This window comes from Perognathus longimembris, chromosome 7, assembly GCF_023159225.1.
Source record: "Perognathus longimembris pacificus isolate PPM17 chromosome 7, ASM2315922v1, whole genome shotgun sequence".
Taxonomy (NCBI): domain Eukaryota; kingdom Metazoa; phylum Chordata; class Mammalia; order Rodentia; family Heteromyidae; genus Perognathus; species Perognathus longimembris.
In genome coordinates this window covers 22,815,963-22,836,928 of record NC_063167.1, presented here as the reverse complement: position 1 = coordinate 22,836,928, position 20,966 = coordinate 22,815,963, and the positions used below count along the sequence as shown (strand labels likewise).

At 40.8% G+C, this 20,966-nt stretch overlaps 1 protein-coding gene across 5 annotated transcripts in view; it reads right to left on the bottom strand.

Moving 5' to 3' along the window:
* Nucleotides 1-291: 291 nt before the first annotated feature.
* The window catches only part of Ago3 (argonaute RISC catalytic component 3), a 75,159-nt gene continuing 54,484 nt past the window's right edge, over nucleotides 292-20,966 (bottom strand). For 3 of the 5 annotated variants that reach the window (XM_048350883.1, XM_048350886.1, XM_048350885.1), the window contains 6 exons: nucleotides 17,375-17,465; nucleotides 15,220-15,414; nucleotides 14,315-14,449; nucleotides 11,259-11,360; nucleotides 7,786-7,985; nucleotides 4,319-6,645 (listed from right to left, as the gene is read on the bottom strand). In XM_048350883.1, the coding sequence (XP_048206840.1) occupies nucleotides 6,537-6,645; nucleotides 7,786-7,985; nucleotides 11,259-11,360; nucleotides 14,315-14,449; nucleotides 15,220-15,414; nucleotides 17,375-17,465 (832 nt within the window). In that variant the 3' untranslated portion in view covers nucleotides 4,319-6,536. Of the gene's footprint in view, nucleotides 336-4,318; nucleotides 6,646-7,785; nucleotides 7,986-11,258; nucleotides 11,361-14,314; nucleotides 14,450-15,219; nucleotides 15,415-17,374; nucleotides 17,466-20,966 lie in introns of those variants that run through there. The other 2 variants (XR_007211564.1, XM_048350884.1) reach the window with 2 other exon arrangements.

Genomic DNA, 20,966 nt, shown 5'->3' with positions numbered 1-20,966 from the left:
TCTACCACTTGAGCCACAGAGCCACTTCTGGCTTTTTCTATTTATGTGGTGCTGGGGAATGGAATCCAGGGCTTCATGCATGCAAGGCAAGCACTCTACCATTAAGCCACATTTCCAGCCCATGTCACATTGACTTTTTTTTTTTGCCAGTCCTGGGCCTTGGACTCAGGGCCTGAGCACTGTCCCTGGCTTCTTCCCGCTCAAGGCTAGCACTCTGCCACTTGAGCCACAGCGCCGCTTCTGGCCGTTTTCTGTATATGTGGTGCTGGGGAATCGAACCTAGGGCCTCGTGTATCTGAGGCAGGCACTCTTGCCACTAGGCCATATCCCCAGCCCTCACATTGACTTTTTACCTAATATTTCAACAGGAATTTTTACTAGTAAATTCTCAACCCTCTATGTTAACTATATAATTCTATTTTTAATTCCAATTAAGAACTTTAACTGCCATACTATAAGAACAAAAGATTCTTTGTTTTGTTTTGTTTTGTTTTTTACCAGTCCTGAGGGCTTGGAATTCAGGGCCTGAGTACTGTCCCTGGCTTCTTTTTGCTCAAGGCTAGTACTCTACCTCTTGAGCTACAGCGCCACTTCTGGCTTTTTCTGTTTATGTGGTGCTGAGGAATCCAACCCAGGCCTTCATGCATGCTAGGCACTCTACTGTTAAGCCACATTCTCAGCTCCAAAAGATTCTTAAGATTTTCATCAACAATGTAAAATCTAGAGCATTATTATTTTTTGTGCTGGTCCTAGGGCTTGAAATCAGGGCCTGAGTGTTGTCTCTGAGCCTTTGTGTTCAAGGCTAGTGCTCTACCACTTGAGCCACAGTTCCACTTTTGACTTTTGGGTGGTTAACTAGAGATAAGAGTCTCACAGACTTCCCTGCCTGGGTTGGCTTCAAATAGTAATCCTCAGATCTCAGCCTCCTGAATAGCTAGGATTACAGCTGTGAGCCACTGGTGCCCAGCTAGAGGTCTATTTTTAATGGTAAACTTCAACTCGTAGCAGATTGTATTAACAGGAAGAAGCCTTGACCATAAAAAATACATTGACTGATATAAAAAAAAAAACTTATAAGCAGAATACAGTATTTTTAGCAGCAGGAAAAACGTAAAAAAAAAAAAAATTCCCTTTTTTCCTTCTTTCGTTCCCTCCCTCCTTCTTCCTTGTTACTTGGGTTTCAACTTGTGCTTGCTAATAAGCAGGGACTTTACCATTTTATGGACCGCCCCCCTTCTTTTTTTTTTTTGTCAATCCTGGGGCTTGAACTCAGGGCCTGAGCATTGTCCCTGGCCTCTTTTTGCTCAAGGCTAGCACTCCACCTCTTGAGCCACAGCGCCACCTCTGGCTTTTTCTATGTATGTGGTGCTGAGGAATCGAACCCAGGGCTTCATGTATATGAGGAGAGCACTCTACCACTAGGCCATATTCCCAGCCCATGAACACCCTTTTTGCTTTAGTTATTTTTTGAATAGGGTCTCACATTTTGCCTGGGCTGACCTGGACCATGATCCTCTATTTTACATTTTCTGGGTAGCTGGGATGGAGGTATACACCACCAGAGCCAGTTATTGGTTGAGATGGGGTCTTGCTAACTTTTTGTCCAGATTGACCCTCGAATTGTGATCCTCCTAATATCTGTCCTCTGAGTAGCTGGGATTACAGCTACTCAGGATGAGCCACATCCTGCTTCTTTCTTGACACAGGTTTTTAGTCCAGGTTGGCACTGAACCATGTATTGGGATTACAGACTTTTATGTTCAGTTGTCTTTGTTTTCTGCATTGATTTTTACGTATCTTTTCTTGGCTTAGTTTTTGATGCCTAGAATCACCAAAGTGATGGGCAATGGAAAGGAAATAGAAAAGCAAAGACACACCTTGAATCAAGGTCTTATGCCACTCAGCAAGGTTATCAGTTAATGTCCTCTAACTATAAGTATTGACACTTTAAGCTATAAACAAAGCTTAAAAAAGAACAAAAAAGACTAACACTTTCAATGGATAAACAAAATGGCATAAAAATGTCAGAATAATGATGGAACAATACCTTTTTGCAACTTGACTAATTCATAAATGGTAATTAAGTACAAGGCACTGTTACAAGACCTTCCTCTGAATTAGAAGAACACCTAAGAGGATGAATTAAGCAAAAATTTAATCAGATACTGAGTGAAAATTACACGAGTTAGCAGTTACACTTCTTGGCAAAACATAATCATTGAGGTTTGAAATACGAAGAATACAAAATACTCAAACCATGTCCAATGCTGTTCCTTAAATTTCATAAAAATAACTGCCCTGGGCAAAGTCACATGGGCCTCTGAAAAGACCCACCTCATTTGTTGGTTAAGTCTCTATTATGGATTTTAGAATATAGTATAGAAAAAAAGAATATAGAATAGATTTAAGATCCATTGCTCACCCTTTCCTTTGATGCTGTGAGTCTTTTGCTAACTCTTTTTACTCAACAGCAGCTCAGCTTTTATTTCCCTAGAAGGCTTTGCATCTGCTAAGGCTCTAAGATCCATCAGACTAGTCCAGGTTGGCTTTGAACTCAAGACTATGTATGTATATACTTGTGCTTGCTAAGTAGGGACTATGTAGATGTCAATGTTAGGCAATAGTAGGCCAAATAGAGAACCGCACTTGGAAAACTAGATGGATATATCAAATACCTTCCAAAACACCTAGCACATTCCCACAAGAAACTGTTTTAGGAAGAAAAATAAAATAATAGGTCATAAACAGAAATATTTCTGTAGACTAGTTTTTCCCAGAAACCTGTTAAAAGGTAACTGTTAAGACAAAGTACTGAGGAGGTTGAGGTACACTTTTTTAAATTGTAGAGGAAAAAAAAAACCTACATGCCTAAAACCAAGGATATTTGGAAATTAAATTGAAACTAAAATGGCAGCACCCTTCGTTACCTTGACATTTCACGTGCGTCATCTTATCTAGAAAAACAAGACAACAAAAAGGGTCTAATTCTGTTCATCTCCTTATTGTTTAGTAGCTGTCAGATGCTACTTACATGAATATAGCAGCTACAGAATTCTACGTGTATGGTCCTCAGTGCCAGTAACTGGATATTGTAGTATAGTCACACATATCAGACACATTCATCATGAAGAAGTCACATTCAACTCCCAACTCTTCTTCATATGAAAATCCATTTATGCCAGTTGCTCAGATTGACATTTTAAAATTGCTCTATGAGACACACCATAAAAAACAGGAGGGCAAAATTTAGCATTCATCATCTAGCTAGTGAGCAAGGGTGGGGGTAGAAAAGACACTGATAGTTTCATGATATTTAAATTAAAACAACAATAACAACAACAACAACAACAACAACAAAACTTTTCATTAAAAAAATAAAAAGATTGGGAATTCTACCCACAAGTGCAACAATTTCAAGAAGAACAAATTTCAAGAAGTATTTGCCTACTTATTATCTTAAAATTACAAGCACAAGGTTCCTTGTAATTAAGGATGGTATATCAATTCATTAGTAAACAAATAGAAATATACTATGCATATTCTCTCAATAATTAACCTTAAGCTAGCAAGGCTGAGTAGTATAGGCCCATTCTAAAAAAGAAGCCACTCAAATGGTAAAGCTTTAGAAAAATATTTTTCTGTTAAAAAAGTCCTTCCAAGTAGAGTCAGATTAAGGTCTTGGCTTTAGCATATGAGTGACACAATGACTGGAAATGAGGCAGCAAAGTAAATAAAACAAAGGAAACTTGCAGTTGTTCCATAAGGAAGATTTCTACTGAGCAAGCATAGATCAATCAGGATTTTTTTCTTGTTGTATTTGGGGTTGAACTCAGGGCTTTGCACTTCTATCACTTTGCTTTATACCACTTGAACTATGCCCTGGTTTTGTTTGTTTTCTAGACAGAGTCTTGTGCTTTTCCTAGGCAGGCCTTTGGCCATGATCCTCAGAACTCCACCTCTTCAGTTGATGGGTTTAAAGGCATACACCAACATGCTGAGTTTGCTTTTGAGATAGAGTCTACCTCTAGCTTTTGCTTGGGCTGGCTTCGAACTATGATCCTCCTATCTCAGCTTCTCAAGAACCTAGAATTACAAGTGTTCACCACAATATCCAGCCCCTTAGTCAATATTTTACCATCTAGGATATATACTATTTTCTTCTCTTGCCTGTGTTCCTGACCAAATGGTGGTGTAGTCCCAGCCGGGGCTGAGATGAGAGGATGGCTCCAGTCCAGCAGTTTGAAGCCAGCCTCTTCACTATAGTGAGACTGTCTCAAAAACAAACAAACAACCCCCGAACACGTTTAAAGGACTTTTGTAGGAGATAGGAAAATATGAAAGAAAAAAGGTATGTACTATACAAATATTATCTTTCCTAAAGTGCTTTGAAAACAGTGTTGTAAATTACATTTCAGATGCTTCAAAATAATAAACATGAAATACAGTACTTAGTTTTCTGACAGAGGAACAAAAGATTTCATGCCTGTTGGAGGACATGGGCTCAGGTTTTAGGCTCAACATACAGTAAGTTGGAAGTAACAGTGAATTACAAGTAAGAGAGAAATGAAAGATCTAAGTCCTGTCATTTTCACGTGCAGATGGAGTTCTGAAAGGATAACAATGCCCTTTGGGAAACAGTCTGTAGTGTCTCTACTCCAAACCAGTGCTTAAAACAACAAAACCCCAAACAGAAAACTTGACATGCAATTTTCTTGAGTTACAAAGTGCCATGGCTCATCTGAATCCAATGTTACTGATAAACCTGTTTTATAGTACTTTTAGCTTTATAGTACTTTTTAACATCTTGAAGTTATTAACTAAAGCTATTGATTAAATAAATCAATATAAAAAAGTGTTTCCTATGTTACTGTTAGTTAACCAACTTAAAAGATCAAAGTCCTAACTTCCTTTATCACTATCACTTTAATTTTAAAAAGAAAGTCAACACTGGCAAAAAGTGAGCAAAAACAAAAACAAAACCCCTTTAAAAGTAGCATTCTATTTTCCTGATTCCTGATTCATTTTAGTAAACGAAAATAGTCAGTATGGTTCTTCAATAAACGTGATCTATTTTCACATAATTTGAAAATCTTAAATCTCCAGCTGTTCACTTTTATTTCTCAACATGTAACCTCTGACCTTCAAGGTCAGACTCATTTAGTAAATTTTACTTCATTTTCTATGATTTTTAAAGACATGCATTAAAGCTAAAAATTAAGAAACGTTCCTTTTAAAATTAAGGCTGTATTACTTTGCCCTTTTAAAGTGATGGAGGTGGAGGTTCTGCCTACTGCCTGTGGCTTAGATGTCAGACAGACCCAACTTTCCTGTAAGACTGCAGAAGTAGCCAATACAAGTTTTATATTTTTTAAAGCACTATTCTAGTATAAAAGAAAAGTTATACTTCAAAACGCATACATATGTTTATACACACATATATATAAAAATATATATATGAAAATCACATTAAGATATGAGAGGCAGCAAGTAAACTAGCAAAAATAAAAGTTAGTACCTCCCTACTCCCAACAATCTCTTTCTCTCTCCACACAATTTTGGAGCCCTCAACCTTACAGAGTTCCAATCTTTTAAAATGTTTACCCTTTATAAAAAAAGCTTTAACGGATTTCCCTATCTGAGTTACAACTTCTGACAAGGTTTTATATTTATAGCAGCTTTAACAAATTCACTAAATAATAATTTAGGTTGTTACTGCTTACATACACACTGCACACATGGAAAATGTAAGCTGAGAGCAGGGAAGAGCAGACACACTAACACAAGACACAGTGTCGAGAGCTGAGGACCAAAAACTGTCTGAGACAGGAGACAGTGTGCAATCTCTAAACACTAGTCTAGTTTGCCAAGTGTCACATTCAAACAAACCATGTGTACAAAGACTTGAATGTCACAATAGCATGAGAGGAAAAAAGGTAGATGAGGAAGGCAACAGAGAGAGATATAAGTGGTAGTAAAGGGAGAATAAAAGGGAAGTGAAGTTCCCCATTGGAATGAATCATAAAATATATACACAGACACACACACGTAGGTCATGAGTCTAGTTCCAGATATGTATGCATATGAAATATGCATGTACACATTTAAAAATACAGATTTCTTTTATAATATACGAGTGCACTTTTTTGCACACATAATTGTCAACAATTACTCTGGTTATTCATGTGTGTGTTTTTAAACTATTCTTTTTTTTTTTTTTTTTTTGCAAAGATAGTTGTGCTGCCAAGCAACTTGAGGTAAAGGCATTAAAAGGGTTAGACTATCAGAAGTGAAAAGGAAACAATTGCGATACTTCCTACAGGAGACTGCACAAAAAAGCAGCTGGCTGGTTTCATATTGCATAATATGTGCTGCGTTCCTCAATGAATTTAAGCAATCTTGGATCAATAGACAGACCAGACCTCCCGTAGTGTCGGTCACTGTGGCTGGAGGCATCCCTGCGGAACCGACCTCACTGGAAACGTAGGTTGTATGTTGACCCATCTTTCAGTGCTTCCTCCCAGACACACTTGGACTTGTTAAGCAAAGTACATTGTGCGTAAGGTATCTTGGTGAATCTGTACAGCCTTGGCAAGAGCTTGTGGATCTCGCCCATTGCTCTGTCCTGAAACGTGGCTTCCTTCAGCACTGTAGAAGTAGCAATGAGCATAAACTTATTCTGATGTAAAGATTTTGAACACTGTTATATATTCTAGAATTTTAAAAAATACACACCAGTATAACAAAGTATGTGCCCAGCACATAGCTTCAATAACTAACTCAAGTTGGGCACTGGTGGCTCACACCTGTAATCCTAGCTACTCAGGCATCTTCTCTTATCTTCAATTACCCAGCAAAAAGTCAGAACTGGAGGCATGGCTCAAGTGGAAGTGTGCTGGCTGTGAGAGAAAAAACTGAGCAAGAGCATAGGTCTCAAGTTCAAGTCTAAACCTTTCAGACTTCAACACTCTTTTTTTTTTTTGGCCAGTCTTGGGGCTTGAACTCAGCCTGAGTACTGTCCCTGGCTTCTTTTTGCTCAAGGCTAGCACTATCCCTTGAGCCACAGTGCCCTTTCTAGCTTTTTCTATATATGTGGTACTGAGGAATTGAATCCAGGGCTTCATGTATATGGGGCGAGCACTCTACCCCTAGGTCATATCCTTAGCCCCACTTCAACACTCATAATTTTTCTTTTCTGCACTTTTATTTTTGGTGCTGGTACTGGGGCCTGAACTCAGGTCTGGGGGGCACTGTCCCTGAGCTTTTCTGTTCCAGGCTGGTGCTCTACTACTTGAACCACACAGGTCCACTTCTGGATTCCTGGTGGTTAACTGGAGATTATAGTGTCTTGGACTTTCCTGTCAGGGCCAGCTTTGAACCATAAGCCTCAGATCTCAACCTCTGGAGTACCTAAGATTATAGGAGTGAACCACTAGCACCAGGCTTCAGGTCTTTATTTTTAGTTCCTAGATTCATCATATAAAGGAAAACACGGTGATATGTGTCTGAGTCTGGATTATTTTACTTATCATGATAATTCCCAGTTCCATCCATTTTCCTGTAAATGTTATTTTGTTCTTTATGGCCAAATAAAGCTTCATTGCTACTTAGCATACTTGAATAAAACATCATAATCCTGGCAGTCATCTCTAATATCACTTTTCACATGATGCACTGACTCCTCCAATAGTTTAACTTTAACGTGGAAGTGCTTATGGAAACTTCCTGAGAAAATAAGACTACATTTGGAGTTGGCTAAAAATCTGCATCATTATGCTTTTCTATTACCTGTCATGTTCCTTGTCCACAAGATGATATCTAGCTCTGAACGCCACCAGGTGAGCATAATATGCTGGTGCAGGTATGGAAACAGATCGTGTACAGCGAACATAGGTATGACAGAGCTGGTAAGTGAGCAGTTGAAGTTCATCTGCAGTAAAGCAATTATCATCCCATAAAACATGGTAGTGGGAAGGACGGCTGGTACCCTGTGGAGAAGTTAATGGAATATTCTGCTGATGTCTAGACTCTTAAATGAATCTTCAGCATAGACTTAAAGTTACACAGAAAAGCTTTCCACATTAATTAGAAAATACAGTTTAATAACAAATTTAATTTTTAGTTGATTCTGGAATATACCACAAAAGGAGTAAAAGCAGATAAATTGTACATTATGCATAATAACCAAGAGGAGGATGCATCCTAAGTGTCCACAAGTGGATGGATAGAAAAAATGTGGATGGATAGACACATGGACATAGACACACACTCAACCTTAAAGGCATTGTGCTAATGAAATAAACAAATTATAAAAGGACAGATATTATGGGACTTTTTTGTTTTTTCTGTGCCAGGCCTGGGCCAGGCTTGAACTTGGGGCCTAGGTACTGTCCCTGAGCTTTTTAGCTCAAAGATAGTGCTTTACCATTGAGCCACAGCTCCACTTCTGGTTTGTTTTTTCTTGGTGATTAATTGGAGATAAGTGTCTCATGGACTTTCCTGTCTAGGTTGGCTTTGAACCACAATCCTCAGATCTCAGCCTCCTGAGTAGCTAGGATTACAGGCGTGAGTATGGTACCTTTTTATAGTGGCAGAAAGTAACATAGTGGTTACCAGGGACAGGGGGGGTAGGAGGGAGGGAGTTGGTAGGCTTAACAATGTTAAAATAGTAAATTGCCAGGTTTGGTGGTACATATCTAAAATTCCAGCAGATAAGAGGCAGAGGCAGGGGGAGTCTGAGTTGGAGGGCAATTTAAGGTACACAATGAGTTCAAGGCCTGTCTGAGCTACACAGAAATATTTTGTCTTAAAAACCCAAGAGCTGGACAGTTGCCATTTTCCTTCCAAGCCTGCCTAGATGGCCAACTCAAACTGTGACCCAACTGCCCTTGAAGGAACCGAAGTGAATAGGGGAAGCCATCCAGGGCTCTGGTGGCAAGAAGATAAAGCTGGAGCACATGACTCTCATGATGTCTGGTTGCAAAGGAATATCTGCCTGCATTGAACCAGACCACCTTTTCAAATGAGTAGGGTCGACTCATGGCGCATCAGTAAACGAATGCCTGTGGTATAAGCTCGCCCTGACATTCTCCAAAGCTACCTTTATAATGCCCCCACAGTGAAGTTTCTCACAGCTTGATTCTACCCCTATGTGGACATCCAAGGTAGCAATGCCCAGATATATTCAAGGACATTTAGTCAGCCCTGCATGATGACAGGACCATTCTGCTTTCTGCCCAGAGCCTGCCAGAACAATCCTTTGAAAATCATGCTGCTGAGCTCTAGAAAAACTCTTTCAGAAAAATGGAGCACTGGTGGCTCACACCTATAATTTTTGCTATTTGAGAAGGAGGGGATCAAGTTCTAGGACAGTACAAGCAGAAATGTCTGTAAGAGCTCATCTTAATGGAAAGAAACTGGGTGTGGTGGCATGCATCTGTCATCCCAGCTAAAACAGACAGAGGTTTAGGTATATGCTTGGACAGGCAGCATTACCTATCTCAAAAATAACCAGCTCAGGGCTGGGGATATGGCCTAGTGGCAAGAGTGCCTGCCTCATATACATGAGGCCCTGGGTTCGATTCCCCAGCACCACATATACAGAAAATGGCCAGAAGTGGCGCTGTGGCTCAAGCAGCAGAGTGCTAGCCTTGAGCAAAAAGAAGCCAGGGACAGTGCTCAGGCCCTGAGTCCAAGCCCCAGGACTGGCCAAAAAAAAAAAAAAAAAAAAATAACCAGCTCAGAAAAGGGTTAGAGCATGGCTCAGTGGTAGATACCAGCTTAGCAAGAGCTAACCCCATTACCACACAGACACACAATGTCATGAGTGAATGAGCATGGCAATATTCTAAAGCTGTGAGTCTGAAAGAGGTCAGTGTATATGGGATATACAAGCTGCATGACATAGGGGACACAGTAGGGTTTATCTTTTTGAAATTTCTATTTTAATAAATGCTAAGTAATCTAAAACAGTTTGGAGCTGTATGTACTTAGATATCCTGGGAATGTGGATTTATTCTCTGCTGCTGCTGCTGGAACAAGTTTATATTCTACCAAGTAAAGTGAACAAATTAGTGAAAATATTTTCTACAATTACACTCTTTACATATTCAATATCTACTACTACATGTCTAAGGTTTGTATGAACTATCATCAAAAGAAGTATATAGGGCTGGGAATATGGCCTAGTGGCAAGAGTGCTTGCCTCGTATACATGAAGCCCTGGGTTCGATTCCCTAGCACCACATATATAGAAAACGGACAGAAGTGGCGCTGTGGCTCAAGTGGCAGAGTGTTATCCTTGGGCAAAAAGAAGCTAGGACAGTGCTCAGGCTCTGAGTTGAAGGTCCAGGACTGGCCAAAAAAAAAAAAAAAAAAGGAAGAAGTACATATTAAAGCTGGAGGCATGGCTCAAATGGTAGAGCATACGACTGACTAGCAAGCATGAGGCCCTGAGTTCAAGCCCCAGTACAGGTCACCCAAATAAAAATAAATAAAGTTAAAATCAGATTTCCTAAAAATACTTAGCAATTGGCAACTTTACTTTTTTGTCAGTTATGGGCTTGAACTTTGGGCCTGGGCGCTGTCCCTGAGCTCTTCAGCCCAAGGGTAGTGCTCTACTACTTAAACCACAATGCCATTTCCAGTTTTTTGGTGGTTAATTGGAGATAACAATCTCATGGACTTTCCTGCCTGGGCTGGCTTTGAACTGTGATCCTCAGATCTCAGCCTCCTGACTAGCTAGGATTATAGGTATGAGCCACTGGTACCCAGCACTCTACATTTTTTACAAAAAAATGTTTTGGCCAGGCACTGTTGTCTCACACCTGTAATCCTGCCTACTTAGGAGGCTGAGATGTGAGGATCACAGTTTGAAGCCAGCCTAGGCAGGAAAGTTAGTGAGACTTTATTTCCAATATATTACCAAAAAAGCTGGAAGTGGAGCTGTGGCTCAGTTGGTAGAGTGGTAGCCTTGAGCAAAAGATGCTCAGGGGCAGTGGTCAGGCCCCAAGTTCAAACCCCAAGACTGGCACAAAACAAAAAACTTTGGGTTCACCAAAGGGCTCATTTTAGGGAGATTCAGTCTATTGACCTAATTGCACTCTGGTATTTCACAAAAATGTGCCCTCAAAGTAAGGGAAAGAATTTACTGAAAGTTTCATATAGAAATAACTTAGGAAGCAGGAAAGGGTATTTCTTGGGCTTGGGGTGAGATTTTATGTACATGAATTAAAACTTTTCTACCACAGTATTAGACTTACCTGTATTCCCGCATGGCTACAGAGGTAAAAATCAAACTCATATGGGTGTGTAATGTCTGTGTCAACTGTTGTTCCAGCTGGGATATTGCCACTTCTTCCAACCTAGATTTTTTTGGTCAAAGTTTAAACAAACAAGACAAAGATAAATAACGCATCTGAAAGTACATTAAAAATGTATAAAAGCTGGATGCTGGTGGCTCATGTCTATATTCCTGGCTATTCAGGAGGCTAAGATCTGAGGACCACGGTTAGAAGCCAGTCTGGGGAGGGAAGTTCATGAAACTCATCTTCAATTACACACCAGAAAACTGCAACTGACACTGTGGCTCAAAGTGGTAGGGGGTTAGCCTTGAGCAAAAAAGCTCAGGGACAGCAGCCCTGAATTCAAGCCCCACAACCAACCAACCAACCAACCAATCTACATACATACATAATAAAATATAGGCCAATTCTATGTATTATTACTTTGAACTTGATCTATTATTGCTTAAGCACTCATTAAGAGCAGACTCTAAAGTTGGGTGCTGGTGGCTCACTCCTGTAATCCTAGTTACTTAGGAGGCTGAAATTTGAGGATGGTAGTTCTAAAATAGCCTGGGCAGGAAAATCTGGGACTCTTTATTTCTAATTAACTACATACACATACACACAAAACCATAAGTAAAGGTATAGTTCAAGTGGTAGTGTGCTAGCTAGCTTTGACTACAAAAGCTCAGGGACAGTGCGTAGGCCCTGAGTTTAAGCCCTAGGACTAGCATGAAAGAGAGAGAGAGAGAGAGAGAGACAGAGAGAGAGAGAGAGAGAGAGAGAGAGAGAGGAGAGAGAGAGAGAGAGAGAGAGAGAGAGAGAGAGAGAACAAACTCCATACAGGTACTACCTTCCTTCCTTTTTTTTTTTTTTTTCTTTTTGAGACAAAGTCTCGCTGTATAGCCCAGGCTGATCTTTTTTTTTTTTTTTTTTTTTTTTGCCAGTCCTGGGGCGTGGACTTAGGGCCTGAGCACTGTCCCTGGCTTCTTTTTGCTCAAGGCTAGCACTCTGCCACTTGAGCCACAGTGCCACTTCTGGCTTTTTTCTATATATGTGGTGCTGAGGAATCAAACCCAGGGCTTCATATAAACGAGGCGAGCACTTTACCACTAGGCCATATTCCCAGCCCAGCCCAGACTGATCTTGAACTTCCAATCCTCCTAAGTTCTTGAACTACAGGAGTGATGTACCATGCTAGCTCCTAGCTTTTATTCTTCAATGTTGCTAAAAGCAAGGGCTAAAAAGTAACACAGGGGGATAGGAATGTGGCTTAGCAGTTGAGTACCTGCCTAACATACACAAGGCCCTGGGTTCAAATTCTTAACACCACATAAATAGAAAAGGCTGGAAGTGGCACTGTGGCTCAAGAGGTAGAGTGTTAGCTTTGAGCAAAAAAAAAAAAAAAAAAAAGCCAGGGACAGTGCTCAGGCCCTGAGTTCAAGCCCCAGGACTGGGGAAAAAAAAAAGTAACATAGGGTTACACTAGTACTTTTGTTTTTTTGCCAGTTGTAGGGCTTGAACTCTGGGTATGGTGCTGTCCCTGAGTTCTTCAGCTCAAGGTTAGCCACAGCTCCATTTCCGGTTTTCTGGTGGTTAACTGGAGATGAGTCTCATGGACTTTCCTGCCCAGGCTGGCTTTGAACCATGATCCTCAGAGCTCAGCCTCCTGAGTAGCTAGGATTATAGGAGGGAGCCACCAGTGCCCAGCTTGGTACTTGCATTAAACACAGGGCTTTGCACTTGCTGGAAAGGCATTCTGTCATAGCTGTGAGGGAGCCTTCATAGCCCCCTTCTGTACTACTTATTTTTGAGTAAGGATCTTGATTTATGCCTCATCCAGCCTGGGCTCTGATTCTCCTAAGGTTTCCCCATGTTAGTGGGGATGACAGACTGACACCACTGTGCTCAACCATAGTGCTCAACCATAGCAGGGATAACAGGTACATGCCACCTTAACCAACCAGTGTGGAGACAGAGTATTGTGGACTTGCTTCCCAGGCTGGCCTTGAACTGTGGTCCTCCTATATCTGTCTCCCAAGTAGCTAGCATTACAGGTCTGTGCTACTGCACTCAGCCACAATGGGGCAGGAACCTCAGAAGGAGGCTGAGACTTGAAGGATCATGGTTTGATGCCAGCCTGGAAAGACATGTCTGTGCCCTGTATCTCCAATTACTCAGCAAAATGCCAGGCTGCGGATGCGGCTCAAGTTGTAGAATGCCACTTTCTCCTCCCCCACAAAGATCGATAACTCTTAAGTCTATTCTCACCAATTAGTAATACACAATATGTACAAAGTTATATCTATTTGTCAGCAGAATGCCTGAGTTCATATCACAGTTTCTACTTATATTAGGGCATAGTGTCTCACTTCTGTTTCCTGAACTCTACCTCCTACCTATTATTATTAGTAGTATTAGAGCAAGGGTGAAAGAAAAGTAAGCAAAAGGATGAGTGTCATTGTTAAATTTCAGATATCCATAATCGTTTGATGTAATTTAGGTTTTCTAGGTTTGGAAATGTACCTACTAATTTGGAGTCAAAATTGTTAACAACATGAAGGCTGTGAAACATTGTTACTACTGCTATTAGAGAGGTGGCACAGCCATACAGCCAACATGTGACACCAACCTTCAAAAGTTATTAATCTCTTTTCTTTCTTTTTCCCTTGGCAGTTCTGAGGTTTGAACTCAGGGCCTCCTTCTTGCCTGGCATGCGGGCTACCATTTCAGCCACCCTGCCAGACTCTATGTGACACTGTAGTTTCCTCATGTGCAAGATGAGGATGATAATAATTATTATCTCATAGTATTTGTGAAGATTAAATCAATTATCCTTATGGAGTGCTTGCCTAAGATGCCTTGGATTCAAGCCCCAGCAATGCAAAGAAAGGGAGAGGAAGAGGGAGGAAGGAGGAGGAGAAAGGCAGAGAAGAGAGAGAACTGGTGACAAAGGACACCTGTTCGGTGTTCTATGAACTACATTGTTTAAGTGTGGCGCACAGGAGTGTTACAACAGATTATAAGTTTACCCTTTCTGTCCTATCAGCACAAAATAATCGAGTGTGGTGTCTCTTCTGAACTACAATGTAGGTTATCCCAGGTTGATAATCTTTTTCCAAACTGATGCAGGCTTCTCGAATTGCTAGTAGTTCATAATATAATACCTAGAGAAGAGGCAATGTAAAATTTAACATTTGTTCTATTTTACATACTTCAAAAGTAATATAGTGATTTAAATCTACTGATTTCCTAATCTTATCACTTCTTAGCACTATATACTTTTCATTTTACCTCTTTGCAGAGGCTTACAAATCAGCAGCAAATATGTTAGAAAGGAAGATCTGGGACTGGGAATATGGCCTAGTGGTAAAGTGCTTCCCTTGTATACATGAAGCCCTGGGTTCAATTCCTCCGCACCACATATATAGAAAAAAGCTGGAAGTGGCGTTGTGGCTCAAGAGGTAGAGTGCTAGCCTTGAGCAAAAAGAAGCCAGGGACAGTGCTCAGGCCCTGAGTCCATGCCCCAGGACTAGCAACAAGAACAAAACAAAACAAAACAAAACAAAAAAAAGGAAGATCTACATAAATATCAAATTTTGATTTTAGGAATTCAAGGCTTTAGGATTTAAACTTCAGAACTACATATAAAACTTATTATAGGGCTGGGAATATGGCCTAGTGGCAAGAGTGCTTGCCTCATATACATGAAGCCCAGGGTTCAATTCCCCAGCACCACATATATAGAAAACGGCCAGAAGTGGCGCTGTGGCTCAAGTGGCAGAGTGCTAGCCTTGAGCAAAAAAAAAGCCAGGGACAGTGCTCAGGCTCTGAGTCCAAGGCCCAGACTGGCAAAACAAAACAAAACAAAACAAAAACTTATTATAAGCACAACATTTGATTTGAGCATAGTCTAAAGAGATCCTAGGTGACCAACCTGTCTAAATTGTCCCTCTGAAACACCATCCCGATAAAAGATGATACGAGTAGGTTTGAACCGAGTTGACTTATAAAACTGGATGAGAAGTTCCCGGACCATGGAGGCCAAGTCCTGAATGATCTCCTGTCGGGGTCTCTGAACTCTTACTGTGGCACAGTATCTGCTTGGGTGGGCATCCATACTACCCACAACCTAGGTTGGAAAACAAGGAAAAACAGACAATCATGAAAACTATGTGAATTTCATTGATAGTTACGTTTTACTATAACCACCCTCTGTTTACTTTCAGAATAATCACAATAGATAATTCCAGTGAAGAACAGAATAAAGACCCAGAATCATGTCAAAAACTATTTTCCATAGGTATCCTGGTACTTTACATTTAACAATTAAATTCTACTTCTTTTAGCTAGATTAATTAGATAAGGAAAAGACATGCACATGAGAATAAGAGAAAGGAATTAAGAACAATGGGGCAACCAATTCAAGCCATGCCTTTCTTTTCTATTTTAGTAACACATCTCAGAAACCATTAAGACCTCAGCACCATTCTAGGATTATGTTATGTACATTTTATTTTTGTGGTGCTAGGATTCAACCCAGGGCCTTATACATGCTAGGAACATGCTCTACCACTGAGCCGTATTCCTACTTTATAAACTTTAAAAATCATGAATTTTTCCCTCCTTATTACAAAGTTTTAGAAAAGATATCTTGAGTCTTAGTGGGTTGTACTGGTGTTCTAAATCTGATATTTGGTTATTCCTTTTTGTCCTTGTCTGAGATCAGGACTTGAACTCAGTATCTGATGCTTTTGCTCACTGGCTGGTGCTCTACCACCTGGGCTATGCCTCCAACCCCCCTAAAACTGATCATTGGAAAAGTCAATCTTGGAGGGTTGGTAGAATGGCTGAAGTGGTAGAGTACCTGCTTGGCAAGTGCAAGATTATAACTTCAAACCATAAAACAAACACACACACTTAAAATTCAATTTTGGTTTTGAGAATGGCTAACTTAGTCTATTGGTCTGTGCCTTGTTTAAAACTGTTATGTGCCTGGAGCAAAGGAGATTTAACAACATTATTCTGATCACAGCTTCAGCTTACCACTCTGCTTCTATACTCTTTCTCCCAGGGCAACCTATATTAAGGGCCATGATTCAAAAATGGAAAACTGACTTTGATTTCAGTAAGGAAATAAACAAATTTGATTTTTACATGGCACTGAGACCTCCCCACCATACCAGAATGATCACTCTTTGTGAAGCTTCCAAAGAACATTCTTTAAAGTTGCTTCCAAGGTAGGTATGATGGTTCACACCTGTAATCCTATCCTAGCTACTTGGGAAGCTGAAATCATGATGATTCTGGTTTGGGTCTAGCAAGGATAAAAAGTTCTTGAGACCAGTGGTTCATGATGTCATTCCAACTGTATAGGAAGCTGAGATTGGGAGGACTGCAATTCTGGGCCAGCTGGGACAAAAAAAACGTTCCCAAGACACCTTTCCCCTACTTCAACAGAAGAAGCTGGGTATAGTGGTGTGTGCCTGTCACTCAGCTACAGTAAGAAACATAAAACAGGAGAATGGTAGTCCAGATGTGGGCCTAAATGGGAGAACCTATTTCAAAATAACTAGTACAAAAAGGGTTAGTTGTGTGGGTCAGCAGAACACCTGACTAGCAAGCATACAGCCCTGAATTCAAACTCTAGGGCTGGGGATATGGTCTAGTGGCGGGAGTGCTTGCCTCGTATACATGAGGCCCTGGGTTCGATTCCCCAGAACCACATATACAGAAAATGGCCAGAAGTGGCGCTGTGGCTCAAGTGGCAGAGTGCTAGCCTTGAGCAAGAAGAAGCCAGGGACAGTGCTCAGGCCCTGAGTCCAAGCCCCAGGACTGGCCAAAAAAAAAAAAAAAAAAAAATCAAACTCTAGTACTGCTAAGAAAGAAAGAAAAAGAGTTGCTTACAAGAAATTATTACTAAAACTCAAGAAGTTGAAACCAAAATGTTATTTAACCTTTTTTTATGTGGGGGGGTGGTAGTGGTGACACCAGAGCCTAGTGCTTGCTAGGCAGGTGTTCTACCACTTGATCTATGCATCCAGCCCTTGGTCTGAACCTAAGATAACGTAAATCTGCCTAAGGATACTCACAGCAGCAATGGAAGGTTTCTTTCCATCACCAGCAGGTGGGTGAGTGACATCTGCTCCCAAAAAGATCACTGGTTGCTGGAACACAGAAGGTCTTACATACAATTTTAAGAAGGTTAGATAATTCATTCTTTTCATCATTCAATTATATGTTTTAGACAATTGCAACACAACTGCAGGCCACTGACAGAATAGAGAAAATCTTATCTAGATAGCTGTACATGACTGAACTACTGACATTTATTATATTTAAAATTAATTTACTTTATTGTTATTATAGAGGTGATGTACAGAGGGATTACAATTACATGAGTCAGGTAGTAAGTATATTTCCTTTCATACAGTATCTTTTGTTCTCTCTCTCCCAGTCCCTCCCTCCTGTCTTCACATACAAGTTGTATAGTTCACTTTCATCAGTGTCCAGTGAGCTCCACTGCTGCACTTTTTCACCCTTTTTGATTTATTCTTTTAATTTATGGGTGCTGGGTCAATGAAGTAAAAGCTGTCATAACAATCTCTGTGATGTTTTATGGAGAGCTACTTATTGTTTTAAGCAGTGGTGCTAGGGTTTCAAAGAACAACTGATGTGGGGCTGGAGATATGGCCTAGTGGTAAAGTGCTCACCTCCTACACATGAAGCCTTGGGTTCAATTCCCCAACACCACATATACAGAAAATGGCCAGAAGTGGCGCTGTGGCTCAAGTGACAAAGTGCTAGCCTTGAGCAAAAAGAAGCCAGGGACAGTGCTCAGGCCCTGAGTCCACACCCCAGGACTGGCAAAAAAAAAAAAAGAAAAGAAAAGAACAACTGATGCTAGCATTCTGTCTAATAGGAATAAAGTGATTAACTTATTCATATTAACCCACTAATTTTTATCAACTTTTATCAACTAAAAATAACTTACATTGACTTACAAACTTTAGATTCAAAGTGATCATGGAAAGCCTACACTATATCCTTTCAAGAATAAACTTGAACACGATCATATAAGATGAGGATAAGCAAAAACAACTCCAAGAGAAGGACACAGGAAGATTCTACTGTTGACATTATCTTTAAAGTTCTAGGTGAATTTCCTGTGGCGTACCCTACATGGTTACTGTATATGATTTTGATACACTGGATATTGTATATATGCCTACTTGATCTAGGGAAGGGAAAGAAAAATGAGGGTGTAAGATATCACAAGAAATATATTCGGGGCTGGGGATATGGCCTAGTGGCAAGAGTGCTTGCCTCATATACATGAGGCCCTGGGTTCAATTCCCCAGCACCACATATACAGAAAATGGCCAGAAGTGGTGCTGTGGCTCAAGTGGCAGAGTGCTAGCCTTGAGCAAAAAGAAGCCAGGGACAGTGCTCAGGCCCTGAGTCCAAGCTCCAGGACTGGGCCCCCCCCCGCAAAAGAAATATATTCACTGCCTTATTATGTAACTGTACCCCCTTTGCACAACACCTTGTCAATAAAATTTAATTAAAAAAAGAATAAGTTTGAGTAACATACCCTTAAAGTTGATAGTATTTCCTTTCACCATAAAACTACACCCTTTAGCCTGGCACTAGTGGTTCATGCCTGTATTCCTAGCTATTAAGGAGAATGAGAGCTGAAGATTGTGGTTTGAAGCCCACTTGAGCAGGGAAGTCTTTGAAATTCTTATCTTCAGGTAACCAACAAAAAGCCAGAAGTAGAATTGTGACTAAAGTGACAGAGCACCAACCTAAAGTAAAAAAGCTCAGGGAGAGTGCTCAGGCCCCGAGTTCAAGCCCCTGTGCCAGCATATACACACACACACAAAATAAGACAAAACACCAACTAACCAAACAAAAATCCCAATCATCCTTTAAAATCTGGACACTGTTTCTTAGTCTTTGAGTCTATTGATAAAATCCATCTGTTTCATGAGCCTCATCTCATAAGGTAGAGGAGAGACTGGAAAAAAAATGGGACCAAAAGACCACACATGGGTCAAACACTGTTCTAATGCTTATTTGTGGTACATGCTCGTCAAAACACCTAATTTGGCCAGGTGCTGGTAGTTCAGGTCTGTAATCTCAGGAGACTGAGATCTGAGGATTGTGGTTTGAAGCTAGCCCAGGCAGGAAAGTCTATGAGACTCTTATCTCTAAGTAATCACCAAAAAAGCTGTAAGTGGAGCTGTGACTCAATTGGTAGAGCACTAGATCTTGAAGCTCAGGAATAGCACCTAGGCCCCAGTATGGGCGCCAAAAAACAAAAGCCGCCGGGGCTGGGAATATGGCCTAGTGGCAAGAGCACTTGCCTCCTACACATGAAGCTCTCGGTTCGATTCCCCAGCACCACATATATGGAAAATGGCCAGAAGGGGCGCTGTGGCTCAGGTGGCAGAGTGCTAGCCTTGAGAGGGAAGAAGCCAGGGATGGTGCTCAGGCCCTGAGTCCAAGGCCCAGGACTGGCCAAAAAAAAAAAAAAAAAAAAAACAAAAGCCGCCAAATACTTAACTTTTGAGCCCTAGTTGCTTCAGCTATGAAAATGGAACCTACTGTTTAGCAGCCTTCTCTCCTCAGTGGTCTGAACAATATAGGTTTTTAGGTTATAGTGTTGAATATTTCAAGAGCTTTAAAGAAGGTGCTCAAGCTGATGATGGTGGCTCATGCATGTAATCATAGCTACTTGGGAAGTAGAGACCAGGAAGATCATGACTTGAGGCCCAACTGGGTAAAAAAAAAGTTCAGGAGGTCCTATCTCAATAGAAAAAGATGGGCAAGGTAGAAAGTGCCTGTTACAGCAGCAACTATAAGTAGGAGGATCATGGACCAGGCAAATCTAGGCAAGAATTGAGACATTATTTAAAAAATAATCAGAGTGAAAAGGTGAGGGTGGGGGCTGGGGATATGGCCTAGTGGCAAGAGAGCTTCCCTCGTATACATGAGGCCCTGGGTTCGATTCCCCAGCACCACATATACAGAAAACGGCCAGAAGTGGCGCTGTGGCTCAAGTGGCAGAGTGAGCAAAAGGAAGCCAGGGATAGTGCTCAGGCCCTGAGTCCAAGGCCCAGGACTGGCCAAAAAAAAAGGTGAGGGTGTGGTTCAAGTGGTAGAGTAGCTGACAAGCAAGTGTAAAATCCTGAGTTCAAACCTCTGTACTGCCAAAAAGAAAAAAAAAGTTGATTGATTAGTTACATTGCCCCTCTGCCAGCCCCTACTTTCCACACTCATATTCTAGGTAGGTAAATAGCCTCATGAAACAGCTTGATGATTACCAAATAAAAGAAATGTAAAGAATAAGAAAGTTCTCCATGCTTTCTGGTCAGGCAAGAGGTATGTTGCATACTTAATGAAAATTGGTAGAGAGTGAGGATTTACAGGAGAACAACTTAACCTTGCCATCCTATGGCAAGAGTCACTGAGGTTGCCTCTAACACAGATAGCAATATTTGGGCATATGAAGAAAAATAAAGATGAAAGTTGTTGTTGTTTGTTTTTCTTGGCCAGTTCTGGGCCTTGAACTTAGGGCCTGAGCACTGTCCCTGGCTTCTTTTTGCTCAAGGCTAGCACTCTGCCACTTGAGCCACAGTGTCACTTCTGGCCATTTTCTATATATGTGGTACTGAGGAA